This window comes from Geotrypetes seraphini, chromosome 11 (assembly GCF_902459505.1).
Source record: "Geotrypetes seraphini chromosome 11, aGeoSer1.1, whole genome shotgun sequence".
Classification (NCBI taxonomy): Eukaryota; Metazoa; Chordata; class Amphibia; order Gymnophiona; family Dermophiidae; genus Geotrypetes; species Geotrypetes seraphini.
Window position 1 is genome coordinate 67,937,787 of NC_047094.1, and position 26,695 is coordinate 67,964,481.

Consider the following 26,695-nt stretch of genomic DNA (forward strand, 5'->3'; position numbering starts at 1 on the left):
TTGCAGAGTTCCCTTTATGGGGAAGGCCTCACGAGCAATTGGTCTTTATCTCCATCTGCTGGTTGACAGGTACAATCCATTAGTAAGAACGATAAGGAAGGAGACTTTTTACCCTCCCATACTTGGTGCTGCTCCTTTTCTCCATATAGGATGGTAGAGGGAAATTTCCAAAGACATTATTTTTTTGGTTAGCACCCATTTACCTGGGAAAAAATTCCTTTGTAAACTGTCCTAATGATGTCTAATCTTCTTGCATTAAGCACTAAAAATGCTTTATTAAAGCAGACTTCTCAGACTAGAATAATCATATCATGTCATTATCATTATGTTGTGTATTACTATTATCAACCACTTTTGAATCTCCAAAAATACAGATTTGTTCCAATTTTAAGCCACGTAAGCAAAACAACTGATCAAAATAGCTAACAGTTGGAACATTCATAAACAACAAATCAAAAACCATGATACAGTATACCTCACCAACATAAGAATAGAATAATCAAATGACCCATCAGAAATTGTGTTGTAGACCCCTTAGGGCTGGGGTGTCAAAGTCCCTCCTCGAGGGCTGCAATCCAGTCAGGTTTTCCCCAATGAATATGCATGAGATCTATTAGCATACAATGAAAGCAGTGCATGCAAATAGATTTCATGCATATTCATTGGGGAAATCCTGAAAACCCGACTGGATTGCGGCCCTCGAGGAGGGACTTTGACACCCCTGCCCTAGGGTCACTGCTTATGCCAAAACAAAAGGCCCGGTAACATATTAGTGTTACTACTTTGTACACAGTCCCAAAAGACCTAGCAGCTTATATACATTGTCTCTGGGTAATACCCACAGCTTCAGGGGATTGCATCACCCTACTTATCCATTTCTCCTTGCCCTGCTGTGACACCTAAAGGCTCAGGATCCCTCCTCCCCCATCCAATGACATACTTCTATTTCCACTGTGACTATCTCAGGACTTCTTACCTGGTTACACACTCCTCTACCATTCTGCACCATACAGTTCCTGGGGCAGATCTCTATCTCACAGTTGGGTCCAGTGTATTGATTCTTACAAACACACAGTCCATTCTTGCACTCCTGGTTGCTTCCACAGCTCTGAAGGCATCGGTGCACCACATATGTGGCATTGAAACCAGCTGCTTCAGTAGTGTTTGCTTCATAATACACCACAAGGAGGCCTGAGACAGAAAACAGCATAGACTGTCAAAACAGGAAGGATTTCTACCAAGCATCTAATGTCCACCCTTCATGAGTGATGTTTCATCCCAAGGACAGACTCCACCTCTGCAGTGGTCAGTAAGCTCACAGGTCCTCCATCCCAAAGACAGGTACTACTCCCCATGTTCACCTACAAGCAATGGCTTGCCTAGGTGATTGAAAATCCATTACCTGAGGCAGCCTCTACTGTGCTGGGCTCCTTCCTACCACTGAAGGCTCCAATGAGGCGGCTTCTATTAGACTGAATCACTCCACTGTTCAGGAACTCAGGGAGGCCATCAAAGACATACACATAACTTTTCTACAGATTAATAAAAGGAAAAAAAAGAAGGGCAGAACATGGAGAGAAAAGTGTAAATCAGAATAAGGTGAAACATATACACAAATCTACAAAGTTTCATCCGAGCCACCCATACAATCCAACATAGGGCATCAAGTTTATTATGCAATTTGATTAATCGCCTATTCTGCATTCTAGGCGATGTACAAAAAATAACAAATAATTAAAAACTTGGGGTAATTATTACATAGACAAATAATATTACATAATTACAAAAACTTACAATCATGAAACACTAGGAAAACTATATTTAAAGGGTTACATTCTGTATCAAATTCTATATTTCAGGATTACAACAATAGGGAGGGAATAAAAGCACAGATAAGAAAATAAAAGGATAAGAAGGAATGGAAAGTTATTTATTAACTAAAAACGTCATTAAAAAGGAAACTTTTAAGCTTAGTCTTGAAATTAGCTAAGTTCTTTTCTTCTCTTATATAGATAGGGAGATTATTCCAGGATTGTGGGGCGGTCACTGAAAAAATAGTAAGCCGTCTAGTGTTAATAACTTTCAATGAGGGAATAGCCAATAGATGTTGATCCTGAGATCTAAGTGTTCTTGTAGTTATATAAGGAATTAACACTCTGAAAATAAAAGCTGGGCATGTGAAACATCAGTACATTGCAACAAATACTGCAATGTGAAAGCATACTCTCATCACTGTACTTACCATGCTAGAGGAAGCAACATCTGGTGTAAGGGTCAAGCTGATCTTGGGACAGCGTGTTTGTATGTGACAAGGCTCCATGGTATCTGAAGTGGACAATACCCATACACAATAGCACATACTGAGGCCAAGGCTTCCTCCAGCTTTCTGAGAGCCCAGAGCAGAGGAGGAAATGTTGCTAAGGAATACTCGACCTCCACACTCTCGGTAGCAGATCCCCTGGTTCCTAGAAGAGGCAGGAAAGAAGATAATCTGAGAAAGAAACAATCTACTTAAGACCAAAGTCTAACCATTGCCTAAGTACAGGAAGTCCCCGGGTTAAAATTGAGTTATGTTTTTAAAGCTGTTCTTAAGTCGGATTTGTATCCAACTAAAAACTTGTAGATTTTAAGATTTTTGCTGCTTATCTCTGCGCCCAGCTGTCAAAAAGGCCAACTGTCCCTACCAGTGTTCCCTCTAATGTACAGCATGCACAACCACATACTGTTCTTAATGTGGCCATGCATCATTCCTGAACCTGCTGCAGGAGAAGTGTAGGAGTCTATGCCACTGAAACTATTGCTCAGTGAAATCAAAAGAAGCCACAACCATGTTCTTAAGTATAAGTCGTACTTAAGTCGGGTGTCTGTAACTCGGGGACTGCCAGTAATAATCAAAGTATACAAGGAAATATTAAATCTTACCAGCCAATTTTCTTTCCTTGAGACTCTCAGATCAGTTCAGACATGTAGATTTATGCTTTTCTACCAGCAAATGAAGACAAAAAAACAAGGAGGAAGGAATAGCCTAGTGGTTAGAGCTACAGTCTCAGCAACCTGAGGTTGTGGGTTCAAATCCCGTGCTGCTCCTTGTGACCCTAGGTAAGTTGCTCAATCCTCCACTGCCCCTGATACAAAAGTGACTCAGTTTTCCTGTGTCAAAGCAGATCATCTAGTCTACACCCCAACTACCAAATGACTGGATCTAAACTATTAGGGCAACTGAACCAGCTTTAAACATAACTCACTAAAAAGAATAATACAATTAGAATCTTTGTGGGTTAAGACCAAACGCCAAAGCATCACCAAGGTAAGCTGAGGTAAATTTTGGACTGGTCTAGAATTAATTTCTCTTTCCTTATTTTCTCTTCAGACCAGTCCACCCATGGGATGTACCTAAGCCAACACATCATATATACTTGAATATATGATAGGAAGGATATTGATTTTTAATAAAACTTGGAAAGGATGACAGATCTCCAAGTAGATAAGGACTGATACAACTGGGTTCTGCATCCCCTACACCCCAGTGCCCAAAACTGCACAAGAATGCTTACAAATCATATGCTGGTAATAGATAAATCCTGAGTCAGAGACGGCTGCACAGGACCCTGCAGATGGTGCCATCATCAAAACAGCCAATTTTCGATTCCATCTGCTGGTAGAGCAACATAAACCCATTCATCTGGACCTGTCTGAGTGTCTGAAGTGATGGAACCCAATTTATTTTTTTTATTTTGTTCTTTCAATTAACGTTTTCAGTCAAACGTGATATAACAATACTACAGGAACTGCATCCATAGCTTCATGGCTTCAAATAATAAATAAGAAAAAAGAAAATATTACAAAGACAAACTGTCCAGCACAATGCATAAAGTCCCCATAAACACTGGGGAAGCAAATCAAATAAAATAAAATAAAAAAAACTATACCAGGAAAATTAAAATAAAATCAATCAGCATTATTACAATTAATCAATATCAACTTAAGTTCCTATTAACACCACTTCACAATCATAGGTTACTGCAAATTTAGCTCTTGCTCCTTAACAAACAGGGAATTCTGTACATGAACAGAATCAAAGAAGACATATTTGCTCCCAAGAAAGGGGGGCTTTAAAAAGTAGCCCCTGGATATTCACTCTTTGCTAAAGCTATAAAAAAAAAATATTCTACTTTGTGGTTTTGCCACATCAGGAAACAAGCACGGCCCCTTCTGCCCATAAAACAAAGAATGTCTATTCTTTAAAAAAAGCCAAGCTCTTGTAGGATGCCAGAATTACTTCTAAGGTGACTTTAGTGGGTGTATTGTATTGCGAACCCCAAGAGCTCTGCCTGAACCCAGCTTATTTTTAACCACCATACCATCACTTCCCATGTCCCTAACCTGGGGTTTCCATAGTATCCAAGGACACAACGCTCACAGTGCTCTCCTTCTGTGCTGTCCATACAGTGACAAACTCCAGTGGTGACGTCACAGTAGCCCATTGATGCCAGCCCATGTCCATTACACTCACACTGTCGACAGCCACCCTTTTGTGTGGCATTGCCAAAGCTTCCTGGCTGGCAAAATTGGCACCGGTCACCCTGTGTCCAGTCTACGGAGAGACAAATAGAGGAAAGTATGGTCACTAAGCATACTGGAAATAAAGAGATCTGAGATAGCATAGCAAGTTTGCAATGTAGAGTTAAAGGCAAATACTCACTCTGACATCTATCGCAGATACCAGGGCCAGAAGAGCAGCTGCTGTGGAAGTTGCAGCCACAGTCCACATTGCATTCCATGCCACTTTCATTCATGCTAATAAGATCAGAAGTCCAGCCCAGGTCACAGACACATGTATAGTCCGGAGGACCACTGCATGTCCCATGGGAGCACTCATTATAGCAACTGCAATGGGAAAAAAAAGAGAAAACATGCTACCTACAGAGAAAGTCTGTTTTTCCCTCACAGTAGTGGAAAGGCTCGTTTTCCCATCCCCCCACCTCTCATTTAATATGGCACTATTTGTTTTCCTGCCTTTCTTGCCTCAAGAGAAAACCTCTGGGCCTAATCCTAGTACTGTGTGGTAAGCTTACCACACGGCAATACGGCTAATCTTCAAGCTGAAAAAATATGACTCATCTCACCATACTTCAACAAACTCCACTGGTTATCAATCAATACTCGCATTAGTTTCACAATATCATGCGTAATGTACCACATCCTAAATGCTTGCTCAGCAACACCTCTTATAAAGCACAGTTACTTACTGTAACAGTTGTTATCCAGGGACAGCAGGCAGATATTCTCAACAGTTCAACAGTGGGTGACGTCACCGACGGAGCCCCGCAGCGGACAGCCTTGCAAGCAGACTTGCTTGAAGATCTTTGTAAGAGTTTACGAGTGCTGCACTGTACAGACTGAGAAAACTGTAGACAGTCTGTTAGGTGGAAAGGTACCAAGCTGTTAAGTGTAGAGACTGCAAGTTGGGATGTAGCATGGAACCTTGACTCTGAGTAAGCAGAGTAGGAAAAACCGGTAGAAGTAGAGGCTCCCTGGTGTTGAGTTGAAGTAGAAGGGAGTACCACGGTTGTCTGGGCCACCGAGGAGCTATCAGAATCATAGTGGCATGTTCTGTCTTGAGTTTGACAAGAGTCTTGAGAATCAGAGGGAATGGAGGGAAGGCATAGAGAAACTGACCCGTCCAATCCAGTAGGAAAGCATCTGCCTCGAGACGCTGAGGAAGAGTATATTTGGGAGCAGAATTGAGGCAGTTTGTGGTTGAGGGGAGAAGCAAAGAGGTCTATTTGAGGAGTCCCCCATTGAGCAAACACTTGACGTAGAGGCGAGGAATTGAGTGTCCATTCATGTGGTTGCAGAAGACGACTCAACTTGTCCGCCAGACAGTTGTGCTGACCTTGAATGTAGACTGCTCTGAGAAAGATGTTGTGGTGGATTGCCCAATCCCACAGCTTCCCAATCCCATTGGTACAGAGGAACCTCCTCGACAGCTCGAAGGCGAAGAAGAGCCTGAGCTTCCTGAAGAAGGAGAAGTTGTGACGAATTAGAAGGACACTCTCTTGGAAGGCGATGTAGAGGCACCTGAAGAAAGTGAAGTGAGTATCCCTCCCGAAGGATGGTGAGAACCCAGAGATCTGAGGTGATATCTCCCACTGGTGATAAAATTGGTGAAGACGACCTCCTATGGGCAGAAGAGAAGTCTGATGCAGGGAGGTTGGCATGTTCAGACTGGGAATGTCAAAAAGACTGAGCAGGTTTAGCCGCAGCAGGAGTCTGAGCCTTCTGCTGTCGTTGTTTCTGTGGAGGCCTTCTAGGCGGAGGCCTGGAGAAAGCTGGTGTCGTTTTTTGAGGATAACGACGTGGTAGTTGCTTGTATGGGCGAGTAGGAGGAGTCTTAGGCTTCGGCCGAATCAAGGAGCGCTCATGTTCAGAGAGGCGCTTTGTAGCAGCTTCAATAGAATCATCAAAGAGTTAATTCCCCTGGCAAGGCAAGCTGGGTAGACGGTCCTGCAAACTGGGATCCATATCAACAATGCAGAGCCAGACGAGACGGCGCATGGCTACTGCAAAGGCAGAAACTCTAGAAGAAAGCTCAAAGGCATCGTATGTGGCTTGCAGCATGAAGAGTTGAAGCTGAGACAGAGTTCTGATGATCTGTTTAAATTCCGGAAGATTTTGTTCCTCAAGAGCCGGGTAGAACTTAGGCATCAATTTGAGGAAATGATTAAAATAAGCAGTGAAAATGTAGTTATAATTGAGAATTCTGTTAGCCATCATGGAATTCTGGTATAACCTATGGCCAAACTTGTCCATGGTATGGCCCTCCCTGCCTGGAGGGACCGCAGTGTAAAGCTTAGATGGATGAGCTTTCTTTAAAGAAGATTCCACAATCAAAGACTGGTGGGACAACTTGAGATTTCTCAAAGCCTTTGCAAGGTACTGTGCGATACCTGGATTCCAGCTTGGATGGAATGGCTGTAATGGAATAAGGAGTTTCCATATTCCTCAAGAAAGTTTGCTTCAATACTAGAGTCATAGGAAGTCTCAGTGTCTCCTTAGGTGGATGGGGCAACTCCATGTCGGCCAAGTATTCAGGGGTATACTTGGAATCAGAGTGGAGATCCAGCTGAAGAGCTTTGCCCATGTCAAAGACAAACCTGGCAAAAGAGGCAGACTTTGAGGTCGAGGCACCTTCAGGAGAAGGAGTGCGAGACTTAGGGACCACCGAATAGGAAGGAGAAGCCTCTCTGGAATACTGAGAAGGAGGCTCAGAGTCCAGGCGCACAGTGAGTAAAGAAGCTCCACTACCTGCATGAGGAGGAGTAAGAGAGTGTTTGCGCTTCAAAAACCTCGAAGGTGAAGTCCCCGGGGTTCGAGGGACAGAGTGGGTCGAGGTAGGAGGAGCAGTCTCCCTCGGAGGCGGTCTCAATGGAGGAGTCTTCGACCTCAATGGACTGCGAGGAGAAGCAGCCGGTGTAATAGCCTTGCGAGACTTATGTTTAGATTTAGAAGTCTCAGTAGCCTTTGATAAACGAGGCATAGAAGACTCAGTATCTGGAGGAGGAGAGGGTTTCTGCTGCAGAAAAGTCTCCTGAGTGAGCTTGGAAGCGAGATGCCTCGAGCGATGCCTCAATCGAGGTGGAGGAGACTGTGTCCGAGAAGTAGGTGAAGAGTCACTGGATGAGAAATGCCGAATTTTCCGAGGCTTGCCTCGAGGTGCTTCCACAGGAGTCTCAGACTGCCGCTCAGGCTGGCTCGTAGGAAGCAGGGTCGAGGACGGGAAGAGTTGAGCCATGACCGAGGAAATCTGAGTGGTCAGAAAGGCTTTCAACATGTCCTCGAACATAGGCACAGAGAAAAAGGGATCAGGTCTCGAAGGTGCAGCAGTGCGCTCCAAGGAGGGCGACCTCGAGGATGAGTATTCCCGATGCTTGAAGGCACGCTTAGCTGGAGGTCTAGAAGAGGCTGGCAGGACCACAGATACAGCCTGGGATGCCTGGGACTCTGGAGGCTTCTTAGGAGTAGTACCTGAAGGAGAGACAGGAGACTTACCAGTCGAGGAAGACTTCAGAGGAACTGCTGTCGAGGCCTTCGAGACCGAAGGTGTCAAGGCCTTGGTGGAGGCAGAAGCTGGCATCAAGGTCGAGGACTTAAGAGGTCGAGGCCGTCCCGAAGCCGAGGTCGAGACCTTCTCAGAAGGTTGGTCCATAGTGCCAAAAAGTTGGAGAAGCTTGGCATAGCATCTACGAAGGGATCAAGGTTGAAGAGTAGCACAGCACGAACAAGCGTCGGGGCAATATCCAGGACCCAGGCAAGCAATACACCGACTATGAGGATCGATGATTGAAAGGGTCTTGTTGCACTGGCTGCACTTTTTGAACCCGGTAAGAGGCCGGGTATCGAACGAGGTGAGCAGCCAGGCCTAGTCCGAAAGGCTGCTGGCCGGAAGAAAAACAAAAAATAGAAATAAAAGTTTTATTTATTTATTTTTTTTTTGTTTAACAAAAGAATCCGTATGGAAACGCGAGCACAGCGACTAATAAAATAAAAAAGCCATGGTGAGAGAAGGCAACGAAGGCTGCAGAGCTGAAGAGAAGAGGACTTCTCGGCCCCGCGGAAAACGTTGAATTGAGATATCTCACAGGAGACGCACGCCCTCACTCGGGCGGGAAGGCACTCGCGCATGCGCAGTGTAGCACTCGTAAGCTCTTACAAAGATCTTCAAGCAAGTCTGCTTGCGAAGCTGTCCGCTGCGCGGCTCCGTCGGTGACGTCACCCACCGTTGAACTGTTCCTCCTTATCCTTCCATCCCCTAAAGGAATAAAATATAAATGCACATTCAGTACACTTACCTTCCTCGGCGCAAAAACCTGAACAATCTCCCAACAGCTATCAAAACCGAACCCAATTATCTCAAATTTTGAAAAAAAATCTGAAGACTCTTCTCTTCAGGACAACACACTCCATAGATAATTAGTAGCCTACATGGACAGAGATTTCACTATCTTCAATATAAATTGTACCGCTAATATTCCTTATTACCTCTCTCTAATAGACCTTCCTCCTCCTATCTCTTCTTCTCTCCTCCCTCTACTGCTCTGCCTTTCTTGATTTGTACATCGCCTTGAACCTATTTAGGCATAGAGCAACTCACAAATTATAGATTAGATTAGATACTGCAATGGGTCCATAATGTGCTCAATGAAGAGGGCAATGCAGCATGTCTCTGGTATGTTCAGTAAAAGAGGGGTGGGGGAAGCACAGCATGCTCTATACAGGAACAGAACAGCACATCATACTCTGGCAATATACATGAAGAACAAGAAACCAGAAACAGTTCCTTACGTCCTATTGCAGTACGTGACACCATCCCCTGCATAGCCACGTTTACAATGGCACTCAAATGACTCCTGAGTGTTTTTGCAAGTGGCATAGTGGTGACAATTTGCCATTCCTAGGCGGCATTCATCGACATCAGGGCACATGCCATAGGACCATTTAGCAGGTTCTTCCTCAGTCAGCCCATGAATTTCAGCAAGAGCAGCAGAGCAGTTAGGGAAGCCTTTCAGATTGGAGAAGTCACCAGATAAGCATCTGCAAAAGAAGACAGTGTTTCCATTAAATAGCATCTACAGGAGAAAGAACTTGTGAAAATCTGCAAAGTTATTCTAGCAAATCTTTTCCCAACATCCTATTTACAGACAACACCATGTTCATTAACAATAAACAGCAGAGAGTATCAACAGATGGCTGCAGCAGGCTACTCAGTGAACAGCACATATAGCATCTAAGAGATGGAGACAGCAGATTTCAACTATTACAAAGAGCATGAGATTTTCATACCTAGTAATATGTTCATAATGCAGAAATAATGAAAATTTGGTCTTGCCTAATAATTTCCTTTCCTCGATTCCTGCTAGATCAGTCCAGATTGAGGGGTTTATGAAAAGAAGCTGAAGATTCCAGTAACATCACTGGTACAAGGAGTGGTACAGCCTAGAACTTGTCAGAATACATATGGCATAGCTAGTATTCATGGAGAAACATGTATATAAATACCAAGGAATGTTTCCCCACCACACCTGCAAAGGGAACCTCCCCAACAGAACAAATTCAATTCAAAGCAACGGAGAGCAAGGAAATGCCCAAGAGATTCCCTGAACACCAAATTCTTCTAGGGTGGGTCCTGGACTGGTCTAGCAGGAACAAAGAAAGAAAATTCCCTTTTTATTAGAATTTAATAATAGGATACAAAACATAGTAACGCAAGCTAAAGAGGTGAACCACAATATATCTCAATACCATAGTCATATTAAACCCACAAAACCCCACTCCCTACCCTAGGGACAGATATGCCCAACCTAATCAAAAGTAATAGCAGAAAACCTTGCAGTAACACAATAAGACATTGTCAGTATCATACCAATGAAAAAAACATTAGTAATATAGCAACCAATTTGTCCGAGGCAGCTCTTCTCCACTTGTGGTAAGGATTCCATATTTTGCGAAACGAAAACAGATAGCCATTCTGAAGAGCTGTTATCTAGACATCAGAGAAATATAATCCACTATTGTTTTAGCCCGTTATATTAACGGGTGCTAGTAAAGCCTCCTTCCCTCACATGTCCCCTATTTTCAGACCCAGCTCCAAACCCATTTTTACCCCACCCCAGCCCCCTTCTCCCATCTTTTCCCTTTCAGCTTCCAGCCCCCTTTTCTCACATGTTCCTTTTGCAGCCTCCTTCTCACACATATCCCTTTTTCTGCCCCCCCCCTTACACATCCCCATTGTCAGCTCCCAGCTCCTTTCTCTAACATGTTCCCTTTTTACATTATCGACCCCCAGCTCCAGCCCTCTTCTCCCACCTACCTTTTTTTTCAGCCCCTAGTTCTCTTATCCTATTTGACCCCTTTTGCCTCTGAAGTGTGGCTTGGACCCTAGTCCATTCACAAGGACCCCCCTTTAAAGTCTCCTTCCCTCACATGTCCCTTATTTTCAGCCCCAGCTCCAAACTCCTTTTTTAGCTCCCCCCAGCCCCCTTCTCCCATCTTTTCCCTTTCAGCTTCCAGCCCCAGCCCCCTTTTCTCGCATGTACCTGGCGCCTATCCATCACCGAGAAGCCCCACCCTTCCCTGCCGCAAACAGAAGTGTCCCTTTCCCCCTCTGCAGCAGCGGTTGTTTTTATTTTTGGTTTCGGCCAGGGTTTCTCCCACTCTTCCCCTTTTGCCCCCTCTCACTGGTTTGCTCTTCTGTTCTCACCCATTTTCTGCCTCACTTTCCCTTTCTCTTCCAGTACCTGTCTTACTGCCTTTTCCCAGCCCCCTCTCCTATATTCTCTCGCTCTCCCTTTCTCAGTTCGTGTTAGCGTTTCAGACCTGCCCTTGTTATTCTCTGCTCCTGGTAAACAGCCTCTTTCTGACTGTGCAGCCTTCTCACTCCTACCCACAGTAAATGGAAGCTCAGCCTCAAAGGGAAAAACAAAGCGTTGCTGAGGCGGATTCTTCCAGTCTAATCCCTGACAGACTATTAAAATTAGTACTAGCGACAGTAGCGCTTTTAGCCCTCCATCTGGACCCTTTAACGCTTACTGAGCCTTCTTAGCTGGGGAGAGGGAAAGAGACTAAGAGCCCTGGGGAAGACAGAAAGCTTGTAGGAGACAGCTGCAACTGAAGGGCCGGGAGCTCACAAACTGCTCTAACTGTGCCGAACATCCATCCTCCTTCCTAACAGCTTGTGCGCGACCCCCCCCCCCCTTTTCTCGTCTCTATCCCGCCTCACCCCGCCACACGCTGGCTCTGCCAGATGTTTCTGTTTGGGGGATGGTCATGCTTAGCACTACCCTGCCTCCTCCTCAGACAGATAAGATAGAGATAAATCATACTCCAAACACCAGCAATTCAAGACTCTCCTACATCCAGACACATGCCAAGAAACACTCTTGGAGGCCTTCAACAAGGTATTTATGCCCAATGTTGAGTAATCTCTGTACTTCAGGGGCTAAGCTGCAAGCCAAGAGGGATTCAAGATCTCCACTAGCAACTGACCTCTGCTTCACAAGAACCAGACCCCTCAACATTCACACTGGTGTACCCATTTATAGGCGTTACTACAACAGGGCATTGATCCCCGCTGCGCCTTTTTTCTTCCAGTAGCTGAAGAAGCAGGGATACTTCAAACCGCACTGAATCACCATCAGATTGAAGAACAAAGCTCCCAAACACTGCACTACCAAGCTGGAAGGTTGTGGGCTTAACTGCAACTATTTTGAATTCAGAAGCCACCTATTGCGAAAGCCTACCTGGGTACTGTCCACTCCCAGAATGTGCTCTAATGATATCACCATTAGATAAACTTCTGCCCAGCTACAGAGCTCACCGATTTCCTGTGCTACTGCTGCACTCCTGGTTGGAGACTTCTGTACTACTCCCTTATACCATGATGTCATTGGAATCTTTATGATCCCTGCCTCCATATGTACAAAGTACACTGCAGCAGATTCACAGAGTCCTGCACATTAGGTGGGAGAGAATTTGCTCCTAAGGATTAGTTTGGGCCATGGCACACTGATTAGATCCTACTTCCATGAATCTCATTTTGCTCTTTTAGTCCAAATGCTGGTGTTATGCACTGGGGTGGGGGATTTGGTGCTTACCTGCCAATAGTAGGATTATCTGCATCCCCACACCAGCCACACTCAAAGTTCTGTAGACACTCTCGGCATGTGTTAAATCTGGAGCAGTCCATGCACTGTGGGACCGAGTGTACACTGTTACCAGGGAAAACAGGAGATGAAGGTTACACTGTGCATATGAGCAACTATTTAAAAAATAAGCACACATGAAAATGTACCTGTGTGAGGGAGAAGGGGATACAAAACACAGCGGTTCATCTGATTTTCAATTTAAAAAGATCAGATCATATTACACCCTACTTTCATAAATGGCATTGGTTACCTCTAAAGGCACATATTATGCTTAAGTTAGGTTGTTTTTGTTATAAGGCACTTCAAAGTTTGCTGCCTGGTTATTTACTGGATCACTTTGTGTTTAACAATTCTCTTCGCGATGGGATCAAAGATGGTGTTGGAAGCGGACGCCTGAGGGGAAGCTCCGATATTGAGCCGCGACAACTTTGCTGAACAGCCTTCCCCTACCTGATGGCATGGGGAAGAGAAAGGGAGCAACCCACATTGTCCCACCGGCGGTGCCGGTAACCCAGCAGCAGTTGCATTAGGCGACAATTATGGAGGCATTCTCCCGTGTAGGCGAGTCTGCATTATCTACTTCGGGGGGAACCCTGGTTTCTTCGGGAGACCTCCGTCTCTGAGCCCTGAGCAGCGGATAGTACCGCTCCAATCCAGAAGTACACCAATGGAAGGAGAGCTGGAAGCATCATTCCTTAGAATGGAATCTTCACTGTCCGGCTTAGGAGGGAGCCCAGCTTGAGCCCTGTTGGAAGCGGGTGAGCAGGGAGAGGACCAACTGCCCCACACCAGGTTTGAGGTGCTTCGGGAGGGACTAGCATACAGTTTGGAGCATTGGAGAAACCCGCGAAAATTGACATGGAGGCACTATGGCAATCTATATCTGTTATGGATGCTAATTTTAAATCATTTTTTTCTACTTTAACTACAAGCTACGGGACAGTCTTTTCCAAAGTTGATCAACAGGGTGTGCATATTGCTCAAATGAAAGAAAAATCAGAGAAACAAAAAACAAAATTCTCCAGAATGAAACAATTAGAATTGGGACTATTAAAAGAAAGGATTTATATGGCTAGAAAAATGGAGAGTTTTGAAAATCAGCTGAGGAAGAACAATTTGAGACTTTTAAATTTTCCTAAATCTCCGGTGATCTCTCCTATAAAGATGGTTAGAAAATATTTTAAGGAAGTATTGTGTATTCCACCTGAAACTTTACCTCCTATAGTTAGTTAATTACCTACAATTTAAAAGTTCTGGGGAGGCTTCCACACCCAAGGAGATTCAAGAAGATAATAGGGGGCATTTAGATCTGACAACTTTCCTAGAGAGCTCATTAGAGGTAGTAACTGTAAGGAGAACCGTTAGTTACACTCGCTTTGGAAAGTGACCGTGAATATATTCTGTATTTTCGTCATTTAAATGATCAGTTCTTTGGGGTCAAAATTCATATATTTCCAGATATGGCTCAAAAGTCTCAGAAACGGAGAAAGGAGTTCTTGGCATTAAGGACAAGAATCCTTTCCCTAGGTTAGGGGTAGGCAATTCCGGTCCTCGAGAGCTGGAGCCAGATCGGGTTTTCAGGATATCCACAATGAATATGTATGAGATGGATTTGCATGCACTGCCTCCTTGAGATGCAAATCTATCTCATGCATATTTATTGTGGATATCCTGAAAACCTGACTTGGCTCCAGCTCTCGAAGACCGGAATTGCCTACCCCTGCCCTAGGTGGAACCTTTCTGTTAAAATTTCCGGTGAAATGTTTTGTTACCTATCAAACTAAGAATTTCTTATTTTTTGAACCCAAACAGCTGTTAAGAGTTTATTGAAACAAGAGAAGGAGGAGCATCTGTAGTAATTAATGTATAACTTTCTATACCAGCTGTAGGTAATTCAGAGTAATGCTGCTTTCCTTTTGTATTGTTATAATTCTTCAATATTGTATTACCTGTTGATCCCTTCAAATATGGTGGACTAAATATCCAAGCAATTGTTTTCTATTTCTTTTGCTAATTTCTATTATGTTAAATTGATCCATTCAAGTTGTAATTATTCTACTTGATTGTAATAAGAAAGTTGTTATAAATAAATAAAAAATTAAAAAATTCTCTTTGCAAAATCTGGCATTCTTTGTCTTTCCCCCGGCGAGAAGACGCATGTTTTAAGAAACTTCAGGGTAGATTGCTTTCTTACCAGGCAGCATGCTGGGAATCAGAAATGAATAAAAAAGTATGAAATTCTACATTTTATCTCCAACTTAGAAAACTGCTTAAAACCTACTTGTTTAAGAAATTTTTAGCATTTTTAGCATTTAAATATTAATTTATGATTGTCAATGTATTAATTGTGTGAGTTGTAATTCACTGTATATGAACAGTTTCTTTTACTGTTTGTTACCCACACTGAACTGCAAGGTATTGCAACATAGAAATAAAATGTTATATGTTATGTTATATTATAGCTCTCTCTGAGACAAATATCTATTTCAAGTCAATTTCTCCTTTCATTTCCACACTCATCTGAGTAGTAGAATCTAACCCTCTCAAGATCCCAGTTATTTCTCACAATCCCACAATCAGGCATACCTGTCATACCAGTCCCGGCAGTCTCCATAGGGGTATTTGGCAAGGTAGGCAGCAAAGAAAAAGCAACTCTGGGTAGACTGACACCAGGCACACTGGCTTGAATTTGAGAGGCATTCGTTACATGTAGTACGCCTGCAATAAAATAAGAAGTACTGGCATTAGCTCCAATACTGCACTCTGGAATGAGTATGTCCCGATCACCTGTCTCTATCCCACTGACTCTATCTCAGTGACTGGATGGTGCTGAGATGGACACTTAAAATCACTTGGTTTCTATACTCACAGATTGCAGAGTTTGGGACAGTTGGCAGGAGAACGGATAGCACTGGCTAATCTCCCACGTCGGCTACACTGGAAGTCTCCTTTCTTATTGCTGTTGATTTGCCACTCACAGTAAGGATCCTGTTGATAGAATAGCCATATACCTAGAATCAGGCTTCTAAGTTCCACTCCCTGAACACTCACTGCACTGATAGAACATCTGCAGGCCTTGTAGCACCGCAAATATCACACAGTAAGAACCAGAAGTCAGGTTTTGCCAAAGTGGAGGATTAAGGGAAAGCCTAGTTGCTTACCTGTAGCAGGTGTTCTCTGTGTCCATTAGAATAATGCAGACACACTTGGTAGCATTTCTCCGGCCGCTGCATACTCAAGACGTGCTCTCCCTAGCTAGACTGTTAAGTTACGATCCAATCAGCTGGTTGGCTCTCCTTCATGCTCAAAGCATGTCAGGAATCTCCTCAGTTAATGAGTAGCCAGGAATTGTGGTGCAAAAAAAATGTATAACATAAAAATACGAACAGTCAAATGTTCAATAAAATGTGTTGGAGAAGAAAGTCTGAAGCTCTTGTACTTTCTTCTTCTTTTTTTGAGGGTATGGAGGGCAAGAAGGTGTGTCTGCATTATCCCGATGGACAAGTAAGCAACTATGCTTTCTCTGTATCTCAGGATAATGCAGACACACTAAGTGACTCCCAAGATGAGGGATATCGATTCTGCAACATAATTTGGGAGCAACGTGGAAAAAGTTAAACTCAAGAAATTCCCGACATGCTTTGAGTGCGAAGAGTCAGCCAGCTGATTAGACAAGAACTTTAGCAATCAAGCTAGGAAGAGGACATCTGAATATACAGTGATTGGAGAAATGCTACCAAGTGTGTCTGCATTATCCTAATACACAGAGAAGACGAGCATTTCATTATTTTTTGCTACAGTTGTTGTCTTCTTTCCCTCTTGTTTTATCTATTTATCATTTTTAAATGATTCAATCAGAAGAATGTGGGGGGAGGGGGGATATAGCAACAAGTTGTATTTATCATAGGGTTGCAATTTGATTAAAATTTTTTAACACAATTACTCACGTGATTAAAAGTAGGGCATAGCAAGCAGTCTATTTGGAGTGGGGGCATGAATTTCCTCTCTCCCTCCACCCCACCTTATTTATCATACCTTTACTGGTGGGAATGCCAAAACCTGCAAAAGAAATCCATTCCCAAATCTGCCTCAAGACTGAGAAAGTACAGGTGTCCCCAGTCACCCAAGCCCCCACTCCCCAAACATCATCAGTCCATGGATGAACCGAGCATGCTTGGGGAGTACAAGTGTTGGTGGCTGGAGACATGCCAATGACTTCTCTGCTCCTAAGATAGTATAAGGAGAAAGGGAATGACTCAGGCAGCAGATTACTTTGGCTGATGGGGCTTCACCTACCCAATCAGCTACTGAACATGTACTGAAGCTTTGGAAGGGGCCCAGGCCCAGAGGAGGAGGAGTCCCAATAACTTCCTTTCACCCTCCCTCCCCCTAATCTCCCTCTCCCTCAGCTCCAACTTCCTCCCTTCTACTCCCAGTCCCCACTCTCTCTCCCCCCCACCAAATTCAACTCCCTCCCTCTACCCCCAGCCCCAGTCCAACTGTCTTAACTGCCTTCCTCCAGGACTGGGGGAACAGGTGTTTTATGTTTTATTAAAACTTGTTATACTGCTTGTTCGTACGACAGGTCCAAACGGTTTACAGATATACAACAAATGAAAAGAACTCCATCTTAAAATAGGACAGACCTATACAACTCTAAGCCAAACATACAGAGCAACATTCACTTTCTTAAATAATATACAAATACATCTTGTACCAATGTCAGATCACAGGATACAAACTGAACATACAAAATCCATCAGAAAATATGAATTAACTCAGATGCAACTGAGTCTTTTCCAAAAGCTTCACGGAAGAAGAAGGTCTTCAGCATGGTTTTAAAAGCCATAATTTTTCCTTCCAGTCTTAAATCCCATCTTGCCCTATTTGCTGATGGAAGTACTAATCTATTATCCTGGATGGATCTTAGCATTCTTACTGATGCATAAGGAATTGTCAGAGAATGCAGATAATGCATATGTTCAGACAAGAAATAAAAACTATACTCTTCAAGAAATCCCTGAAACAGTCTTAACACCACAAATACCTGCCTTCTTCCTGACTCACCGATATTACCTGATCTACTCTTAACCTTCACTAGAAATAATAATAATAATAATAACAGCTTATATACCGCAATAACTGAAGTTCTATGTGGTTTACAGAAGATTAAGCAAAGGTAACAAATTGAATTGACTTTAAGAGGAGAGGAAGAAAGAGAATTAATAGGACAGGAAATTCATTGTTGAGGAGAGAGTGATCAAAAGGACAAGTTAATCGCTATAGAGGGGAGAAAGAAGAGAGGATCAGTTGTCTAGATGCTTTAGGAACAAGTGTGTTTTTAGACGTTTCCTAAATTCCCCATAAGTAGTGGGTGAAAGCAATTGTTCTAGGTCTCTACCCCACGATGCTGCCTGGTGTGAGAGAAGGTGTTTGTGGTGTTTTTTCAGTTTACAACCTCGAACTGGGGGGGAAACGAAATTGGAATGTGAACTTCTCTTGTGTCTGTTGGCTGAGAAGAAGAAAAGGTCAGTTATGTATTTAGGGGCAAGTCCGTTTAATGCTTTAAAGCAGAAGCAGGCAAATTTAAACTTTACGCGCGCCGCCTTTGGCAGCCAATGCAGCTGCCGGTAGCAGGGTGTCACATGGTCAAACTTCCTCAGCCCAAAGATCAGTCTGACTGCCGCATTTTGCATCAATTGTAAACGTTGCATATTCTTTTGGGAAATTGCTAAATAAGCAATGTTTCAGTAGTCAAGTAGACTTAGTACGAGGGATTGGACTAGAGTTCTGAATGCCAATGTATCGAAGTAAGCTTTAATGGATCTGAGTTTCCAGAGAATAAAGAATCCCTTTCTGATTAAGGAGAAATGACCAATGATCTTCTTTTGTAACCCACCTTCTATAACTCTTTTGTAATCCGCCTTGAACCGCAAGGTAAATGCGGAATAGAAATCTCTAATGTAAAGTAATAATTAGGATGTGTAAGAATTAGAGCTTTGAAGAGAGTTCTATAAAAAACTAGTAACCAATGAAATTGCAAATAGAGAGGTGTAACTCTATCAAATTTCTTTTTGTAGCCTAATACTTTTATAGCAGTATTTTGAATAGTTTATAACCTTTTAAGATTTCTTTTTGATAGACCCATGTACACAATGTTACAATAATCTAATTTTGAAATTACTAAAGCATGAATAAGTGTACGTAAATGTTTTTTGTGAAAAAATCCCCTAATTGCTCACAAAGCTCTCAATGAATAAAATCCCTTTTTTACAACAGCCAAAACTTGACTATCAAAAGTTAATTGATAGTTAACCAAAATTCCAAGATATTTAACTCTCTCAACTGAAGGAATTTTTGTTCCAAAGATCTCTATATCAATCTTTGGCTTTGCCTGTAATCCAAGAACACATTCACCAAACACCGTGTCCTGACGCACCTGAACGACTACACAGTAATGGCGAACAAAGGAATGGAGAGAAGACCAAACCGCATCTTTACAGATATCCACCGGAGGTACAAGAGAACTCTCAGCCCAAGAGATCGCCTGACCCCGAGTGGAATGAGCTTTGAGAAAATTCAGAACAGATTTCTACTGAAGAAGGTATGCTGAAGCATTAGCCTCCTTGATCCAGCGTGTAATCATAGCCTTGGAAGCACCATCCCCCTTACGACGACCTGCTAAAAGGACAAAAAGACGATCTGACTGACGGAACTCCTGGGTCCATTGAACATAAGCGCAAAGGACCCTACGGACAATAAAAAAGGCCACTAATCAGATCCAACAGGCCCTAATTATCAAAAGGAAAGATTGCACAGGCTTACCACCTCCACCTGCTGGAGACTGAGAACAGACTGTAATTGGGACTGCACAGCCCACTTGTACTACTGCCAAAAGTCAGTATGTCTCAGTCTCCACCTTCTGGCAAAAGAATGTAAACCCATCCATTCTGTGCCGGTCTGGAGGGACGCTAAAGAAGCTGAATTTAAGGCTATCTCCCTCAGCTTTGTTACCCCACTCAATACAACAATTTCCCATATCCTTTCTACTCTAATGCCCCTTACAATTTTAAAAACAAAAGCTTATATTTTATCCTATATACAATATATTTGAATACATTCCGGCATCATCATCCTTAGCCAATTTTGCATTAATCCCTCCTACAACTTGCCCTGGGATCGGAAGCATGGAATGTTGCTACTACTGGGGTTTTTGCCAGGTACATATAACCTGGACTGAGAACTGTGGAAACAGGAAACTGGGTAACACAGACCACTGGTCTAACCCAGTATAGCTATTCTTATGTTCTTATGACCAGTATTCTATGTATATTAGTAAATTAACATGGAAATCACACCACCCGACTCATAGAAACATGATGGCAGATAAAGGCCAAATAGCCCATCCAGTCTGCCCATCCACAGAATCCACTATCTCTTTCTCTCCCTAAGAGATCCCATGTGCCTGTCCCATGCTTTCTTGAATTCAGACACAGTCTTCTTTTCCACCACCTCTGCTAGGAGACTATTCCACGCATCTACCACCCTTTTTGTAAAAAAGTATTTCCTTAGATTACTCCCGAGTATCACCTCTTAACTTCATCCTATGCCCTCTCATTCTGGAGTTTCCTTTCAAATAAGAGATTTGCCTCATGCACATTTATGCTACAGGAGATATCTAATCTAATCTAATCTTTGGTTTATATACCGGGTCTCTATCTTATCTCCCCTCTCCTGCCTTTCCTCCAAAGTATACATATTGAGATCTTTAAGTCTGTCCCCATATGCCTTATGACGAAGACCATGCATCATTTTAGTAGTCTTCCTCTGGACCGACTCCATCCTTTTTATATCTTTTTGAAGGTGTGGTCTCCAGAATTGTACACAATATTCTAAATGAGGTCTCACCAAAGTTTTATTTAGGGGCATCAATACCTTCTTTTTCCTATTCAAATAATACATGTGTGTTGTGGTAATGAAAGGAACTTAGTTTTGAGAACCAAGTTAAATTGAAAGCTAGATAACAGGGTTAATATTAACAGTGCTCACCTTACTGCAGGCCTCGCAATCACGGTATTCTTCACAAAGGAAACAGTTACTAGGTGACAGAATAAGGTGAATGGCTCCAATGCCACAGCTGCTCAAGGTGTTTGCTGGCAATACACGCAGGTGGCAGGTGTTGGTGAATGGGCACCAGCCACAGCCTTGGTCTGCAAGGCATGCCAGACAGGAGACATAGGATGCACAATTCTGTGACTGAAAGGGCTCCAAGAAAAGGAAAGAAATTTCCTATGGAGGAGAAGGAGACAAAGAGATCAGAGCCAAAGCAATAAACACAAAAATTTATCTATAGCCCATATCTCAAACTCTCCACAGACCGCATGGACAAAACTGCTCTATTGTCCCTCTGCCTTTATGCTGATACACAGCTCTGCCATGAATTCTATGTGACATTTGTTAAGTCACTTTATCAGACCATGCCTCCATCCTAATCCCACAGTTGTTACCATGGATCAGTACCTTCTTCTCACATGTCCTAAACCCAGTTAAAAATCATGTGTTTAATTTGATTTTTCAAGTCAACTAAACAAAATTAACTGCAATAGAAAATATCTGCTTAACAAAAAAAATAAGATGCTGGATGTATTATATCCACCGCTGAACTGTGTAACAGATGTTAAGCTATGTAAATAATTCTATGATTTGATATTCCGCCATTCAGAAACCATCAAGGCAGTGAAAAATTTTTATAAACTCAAAAGAACAAAAACAAAGACACAAACAAGTAAGCACACTGGGCTACAAATACATGCAGATTATCCATTCTTCTTAGGCAACTTGTTCAAGAAAGATCTTCTTTCCAGTAGAAAGCACATGAGTCCTGAACCTGTGGGTAGTGCATTTTCACCTGCAAGGAATGCAGAAGGAATCATCTACTTTTTCAAATTCACCTCCCTACATCACCGGGCACTGCTTTCTCTCCTCAGTTTATACCAGAGGTGTAAAAGTCCCTCCTCAAGGGCCGCAATCCAGTCGCGTTTTCAGGATTTCCCCAATGAATATGAATGAGATCTATTTGCATGCACTGCTTTCATTGTATGCTAATAGATGTCATGCATATTCATTGAGGAAATCCTGAAAACCCGACTGGATTGCAGCCCTCGAGGAGGGACTTTGATACCCCTGGTTTATACCAAATCAGAGAAAACCCCTAAAGTGGAAAAACAACAAGGATGGGCATGTGGAACTCCCCATTCACATACTTTTGATCTGTTCTGCAAGAAAACAAGACTCATTAATAAATGCAACATAGCATAAACAAGGCAAAACGAAAACCACCCACCTGAGTGCAATCAGCACTAACACTTGTTCAGCTCTGACCTTGTCAAGAACAATCCTAAATACACACACTCCTGTATCTCTGAAGCCGTAGCTTCGTATTGCTTTGTATTGTTTGAGTGTCATTAGACAAGCCTCTGCAGAAACATACCTGTCTGAGGCTAAAAGCAGGCTACACTGAAAACTGATAGGGCGAGGCTTCAGAACTCATGTGCTCTTCTACTGGGAAGAAGATTATCAAGGTAAGAGCCTAATCTTCCATTCAGGTGCAAAAAGCATAAGTCCTGAACCTGTGGGGTGTACCAAAGCAGTTTTTCAAGCCAAGGGTGGGATAGAAGAGCCTGCTGTGAGCACCCCAGACCTAAAAGAAAAGTCCTTTTGTGCTGCCACATCCACTCTGTAGAACTTAGTAAAGGTATGTAGAGTGAACCATGTAGCTGCACTACAAATCTTATCAGGTCAAACCGTCTTGGACTCTGCCCATGAAGAAAATATTTCTGGTGGAATATGCTTTCAAGGAAATTGGTGTACATTTACCACATCCGATGTATGCAGAAGAAATAGCTCGGGCTCGGTCCTGGGCCCGATCCTTTTCAACATCTTTATAAGAGATTTAGCGGAAGGGCTGCGAGGTAAAATGACATTATTCGCCGTTGACGCCAAACTGGGTAATGTAGTGGGCAAAAGCACAACGGACATAGATTCAATGCCCGACAACATGATGCCCGACCTACTACTACTGGAGCGCTGGTCTAGGTCCTGGCAACTCAACTTCAATGCCAAAAAATGCAAAGTCATGCACCTGGGCAGCCAAAATCCATGCAGGACTTACACCCTTAATGGTGAGATCCTAACAAAAACTGAAGCAGAACGAGACTTAGGGGTGATCGTAAGTGAGAACATGAAGACTGCCAATCAAGTGGAGCAAGCTTCATCCAAGGCAAGGCAAATCATAGGTTGCATTCGCAGGAGTTTCGTCAGCCGTAAGCCTGATGTCATTATGCCATTGTATAGATCCATGGTGAGACCCCACCTGGAGTACTGTGTGCAGTTCTGGAGGCCGCATTACCGCAAGGATGTGCAGAGACTTGAGTCGGTCCAAAGAATGGCCACCAGGATGGTCTCGGGACTCAAGGATCTCCTGTACGAGGAACGGCTGGATAAATTAAAGCTATACTCACTCGAGGAACGCAGAGAGAGGGGTGACATGATCGAGACATTCAAGTATCTCACGGGCCGCATCGAGATGGAAGAAGATATCTTCTTTTTCAAGGGTCCAGCGACAACAAGGGGCATCCGTGGAAAATCAGGGGCGGGAAACTGCACGGGGACATCAGGAAATTCTTTTTACTGAAAGGGTGTTTGATCGCTGGAACAGTCTTCCACTTCAGGTTATTGAGGCCAGCAGCGTGCCTGATTTTAAGGCCAAATGGGATAGACATGTGGGATCTATTCAAAGAAGATAGGTAGGGGAGGGTCATTGGGGTGGGCAGACTAGATGGGCCTTGGCCCTTATCTGCCGTCTATTTCTATGTTTCTATGTTTCTAAATCCATCTGGAAATCAAGACCTTAGAGGCCTGTCTTCCTCTCTGGCTAGAACGAATGAGGACAAACAGATAATCTGAAAGTCGTAAATCATTTGTTGCTTCTAGATAACGAAGGTGTACCCTTCTGATATGTAGTCACACTAGAACTTTGTCCTGCTTCTTTAATACCTGTGGCCTGAAATGCTGGGTCGGATTTCCTGATTCACATGGAACGCCACCACCACCTTTGTCAGAAAAGGAGGGACACTTCCACCTCCATGATTCTGAGTAATGGTTCCCTGCATGATCAGGCCCGGAGCTCATAAAACTCTTCTAGCTGAAATGATGGCTACCAGGAAAACAGTCTTTATAGTGAGGTCTGTCAGCATGGCCTCCTGTTAGGACACATATGGGGCCTTACTTCAGGATCTCAACACGAGGTTAAGGTTCCATGAAGGACAAGTTTGATGCACAAGCGGACACAACCACATGCGCCCTTCAAAAACCTGGAAATATCATGGTGAGAAGCCAAGGAACCTCTCTCCAATCGATCTCGAAAACAGGAAAGACTGGCCACCAGTACCTTTAAGGAACTAACTGCCAAGCCCTTCTCTAGACCTTCCTGAAGGAATGATAGGATTGCAGCTATCAGAGCCCTAACCGGCTCTATCTATTGCTCCAAACACCAGTGTTGAAATAATTTCCAGGCTTTCGCATAAGCCGCAACTGTCGCTAGTTTCTTGGAGTGAAGGAGGGTGGCTATGATGTCAGTATCAGATTGAATAATAAGACAATATATTCATTCAAACAGCATTTATAATTCAAAGGATTGCTATATGGGATTTCTAAATATGAAGACTGTGCTGGTAAATTTATTTTTATATATACATTTCTTGCATCAGCGTGAGATTTTTAGCTGATCGGGTTGTTTAAAAGGAGAGGCTGCTCAAAGTGACAGCGCAGCCAGGATTTGTAACAGAGGAATGTCACAGCCATTTTGAAACAGATGCAACAGACATGAGATGGTAAGAATTTTTGATTTACACACAGTGAAGCAGAGAGAATAAGCTTTTTTAAATTATACACAGTGAATTTATTGTGAGAAAGGAGAAATTAGGTTCTTACCTGCTAATTTACTTTCTTTTAGCTTCTCCAGACCAGTAGAGGTTAACTTTACGAATGGGTATATATCTAATCATGACCAGCAGGTGGAGACTGAAAACAAAACTTTGGGACAGTATATACTATCCTCCCTTCTCTATTTCCCTCAGTCTGCCGAATAGCCAAGCAGAACCAAGAACTGGAAAACAGGAAGAAAACAATACTCCGAACAGGAGTAACAAATAACATATCCAAATGCTGTTGGAAAATGCAGAGGAGAAATACCCGAAGGAAAATGTCCCCACAGCTCGCCAGCTAAGCCAGCCGAGCCACAGCCGCTGTTCTTTAATTCTCCCCGGCCCTAGAAAAATACTAGAACCCGCAGCAAAAAACAAAAACTGCCCGCGGAACAGCCCCAACAACAACAACAACAGACAGGGTGGGGACCTCTACTGGTCTGGAGAAGCTAAAAGAAAGTAAATTAGCAGGTAAGAACCTAATTTCTCCTTCTTTAGCACTCTCCAGACCAGTGGAGGTTAACTTTACGAATGGGACGTACCAAAGCAGTCCCTCTCATGGGCGGGACCCCCGAAGGGCCGATACCAGTACACGCTCACCGAACACTGCGTCCCGACGCGCCTGCACATCAACCCGATAATGACGAACAAAGGAATGCAAGGAGGACCAAACCGCAGCCTTACAAATATCCACTGGAGGCACGAGCGACGACTCAGCCCAAGAAGCTGCCTGAACCCGAGTGGAATGAGCCTTGAGAAACTCCGGAACAGGCTGCTGTTTCAGAAGATAAGCGGAAGCAATCGTCTCCTTGATCCAGCGCGCAATAGTAGCCTTAGAAGCGCCAGCTCCCCGACGAGGACCCGCCAGGAGGACAAAGAGATGATCGGACTTCCGGAATTCCTGGGTCCGCTGCACATAAGAGCGAAGGACCCGACCGACATCCAACTTGCGCAGCTGCCGTTGCTCAGAAGAGCCCTCCCGACCACCCAAGACCGGGAGAACCACCGACTGATTGACATGAAAAGGAGAAACAACCTTCGGCAGAAAGGAAGGAACAGGCCGCAAGACGACCCGCTCCCTAGAAAACTCCAAGAAGGGAGCCCTACAAGAGAAAGCCTGCAGCTCAGAAACACGCCTAGCAGAAGTAATGGCCACCAAAAAGACCGCCTTCAAAGTAAGGTCCTTCAAAGAACAGTCGTCCAAGGGCTCGAAAGGCGGGCGCACCAAAACAGAGAGAACCAGATTAAGATCCCAAGAGGGAACCGAGGGCCGTAGGGGAGGCCTAAGCAACTTGGCCGCCCGCAAAAACCGAATCACATCAGGAAGAGCCGATAAACGCTGACCTGACACCAACCCTCGAAAGGCCGACAGGGCCGCAAGATGAACCCGGAGAGAAGACCAAGCCAGGCCTCTATCCAGGCCATCCTGCAAGAACTCTAGAATGTTAGGCAGAGAAGCGCGAAAAGAGGTCACTCCCCGCGCCCGACACCATTCCTCAAAGAGACGCCAAACCCGCACATAAGCCCGAGAGGTAGAAAGCCTCCGGGACCCCAACAGTGTAGAGATCACCTTGTCTGAATATCCCTTCTTGCTAAGGCGACCCCTTTCAAGAGCCACGCCGTAAGACAGAAGGGAGACGGGTCGAACATGGGAATGGGACCCTGCATCAGAAGGTCGTCCGAGAGAGGCAGAGGAAGAGGATCCGCCACCAGGTGCCTCACCAGATCCGCATACCATGGACGTCGAGGCCAATCCGGCGCCACCAGCACCACCAAACCCGGATGGTGAACAATGCGAAGAAGCACTCTGCCCACCAGCGGCCAAGGAGGGAACACATACAACAGCCCCTCCGTTGGCCACGGTTGGACCAGAGCATCCAGACCCTCGGCCAGACCGTCCCTGCGACGACTGAAGAAGCGGGGCACTTTGGCGTTGCCACCCGTGGCCATCAGGTCCATCAGGGGCTGCCCCCAAGCCTGCACTATCAACTGAAACGCCCCGGCGCC

General features: G+C 44.0%; 1 protein-coding gene across 4 annotated transcripts in view; it reads right to left on the reverse strand.

The window, feature by feature from the left end:
• Window positions 1–26,695, reverse strand: part of MEGF8 (multiple EGF like domains 8) — a 201,476-nt gene that overhangs the window by 80,056 nt on the left and 94,725 nt on the right. For all 4 annotated transcript variants that reach the window (XM_033914129.1, XM_033914128.1, XM_033914131.1 and 1 more), the window contains 10 exons: window positions 20,754–20,993; window positions 15,574–15,692; window positions 15,291–15,422; window positions 12,654–12,767; window positions 9,346–9,594; window positions 4,703–4,887; window positions 4,384–4,594; window positions 2,243–2,465; window positions 1,403–1,532; window positions 977–1,191 (listed from right to left, as the gene is read on the reverse strand). In XM_033914129.1, coding sequence (XP_033770020.1) covers window positions 977–1,191; window positions 1,403–1,532; window positions 2,243–2,465; window positions 4,384–4,594; window positions 4,703–4,887; window positions 9,346–9,594; window positions 12,654–12,767; window positions 15,291–15,422; window positions 15,574–15,692; window positions 20,754–20,993 — 1,818 coding nt within the window. The remainder of the gene's footprint in view (window positions 1–976; window positions 1,192–1,402; window positions 1,533–2,242; window positions 2,466–4,383; window positions 4,595–4,702; window positions 4,888–9,345; window positions 9,595–12,653; window positions 12,768–15,290; window positions 15,423–15,573; window positions 15,693–20,753; window positions 20,994–26,695) is intronic.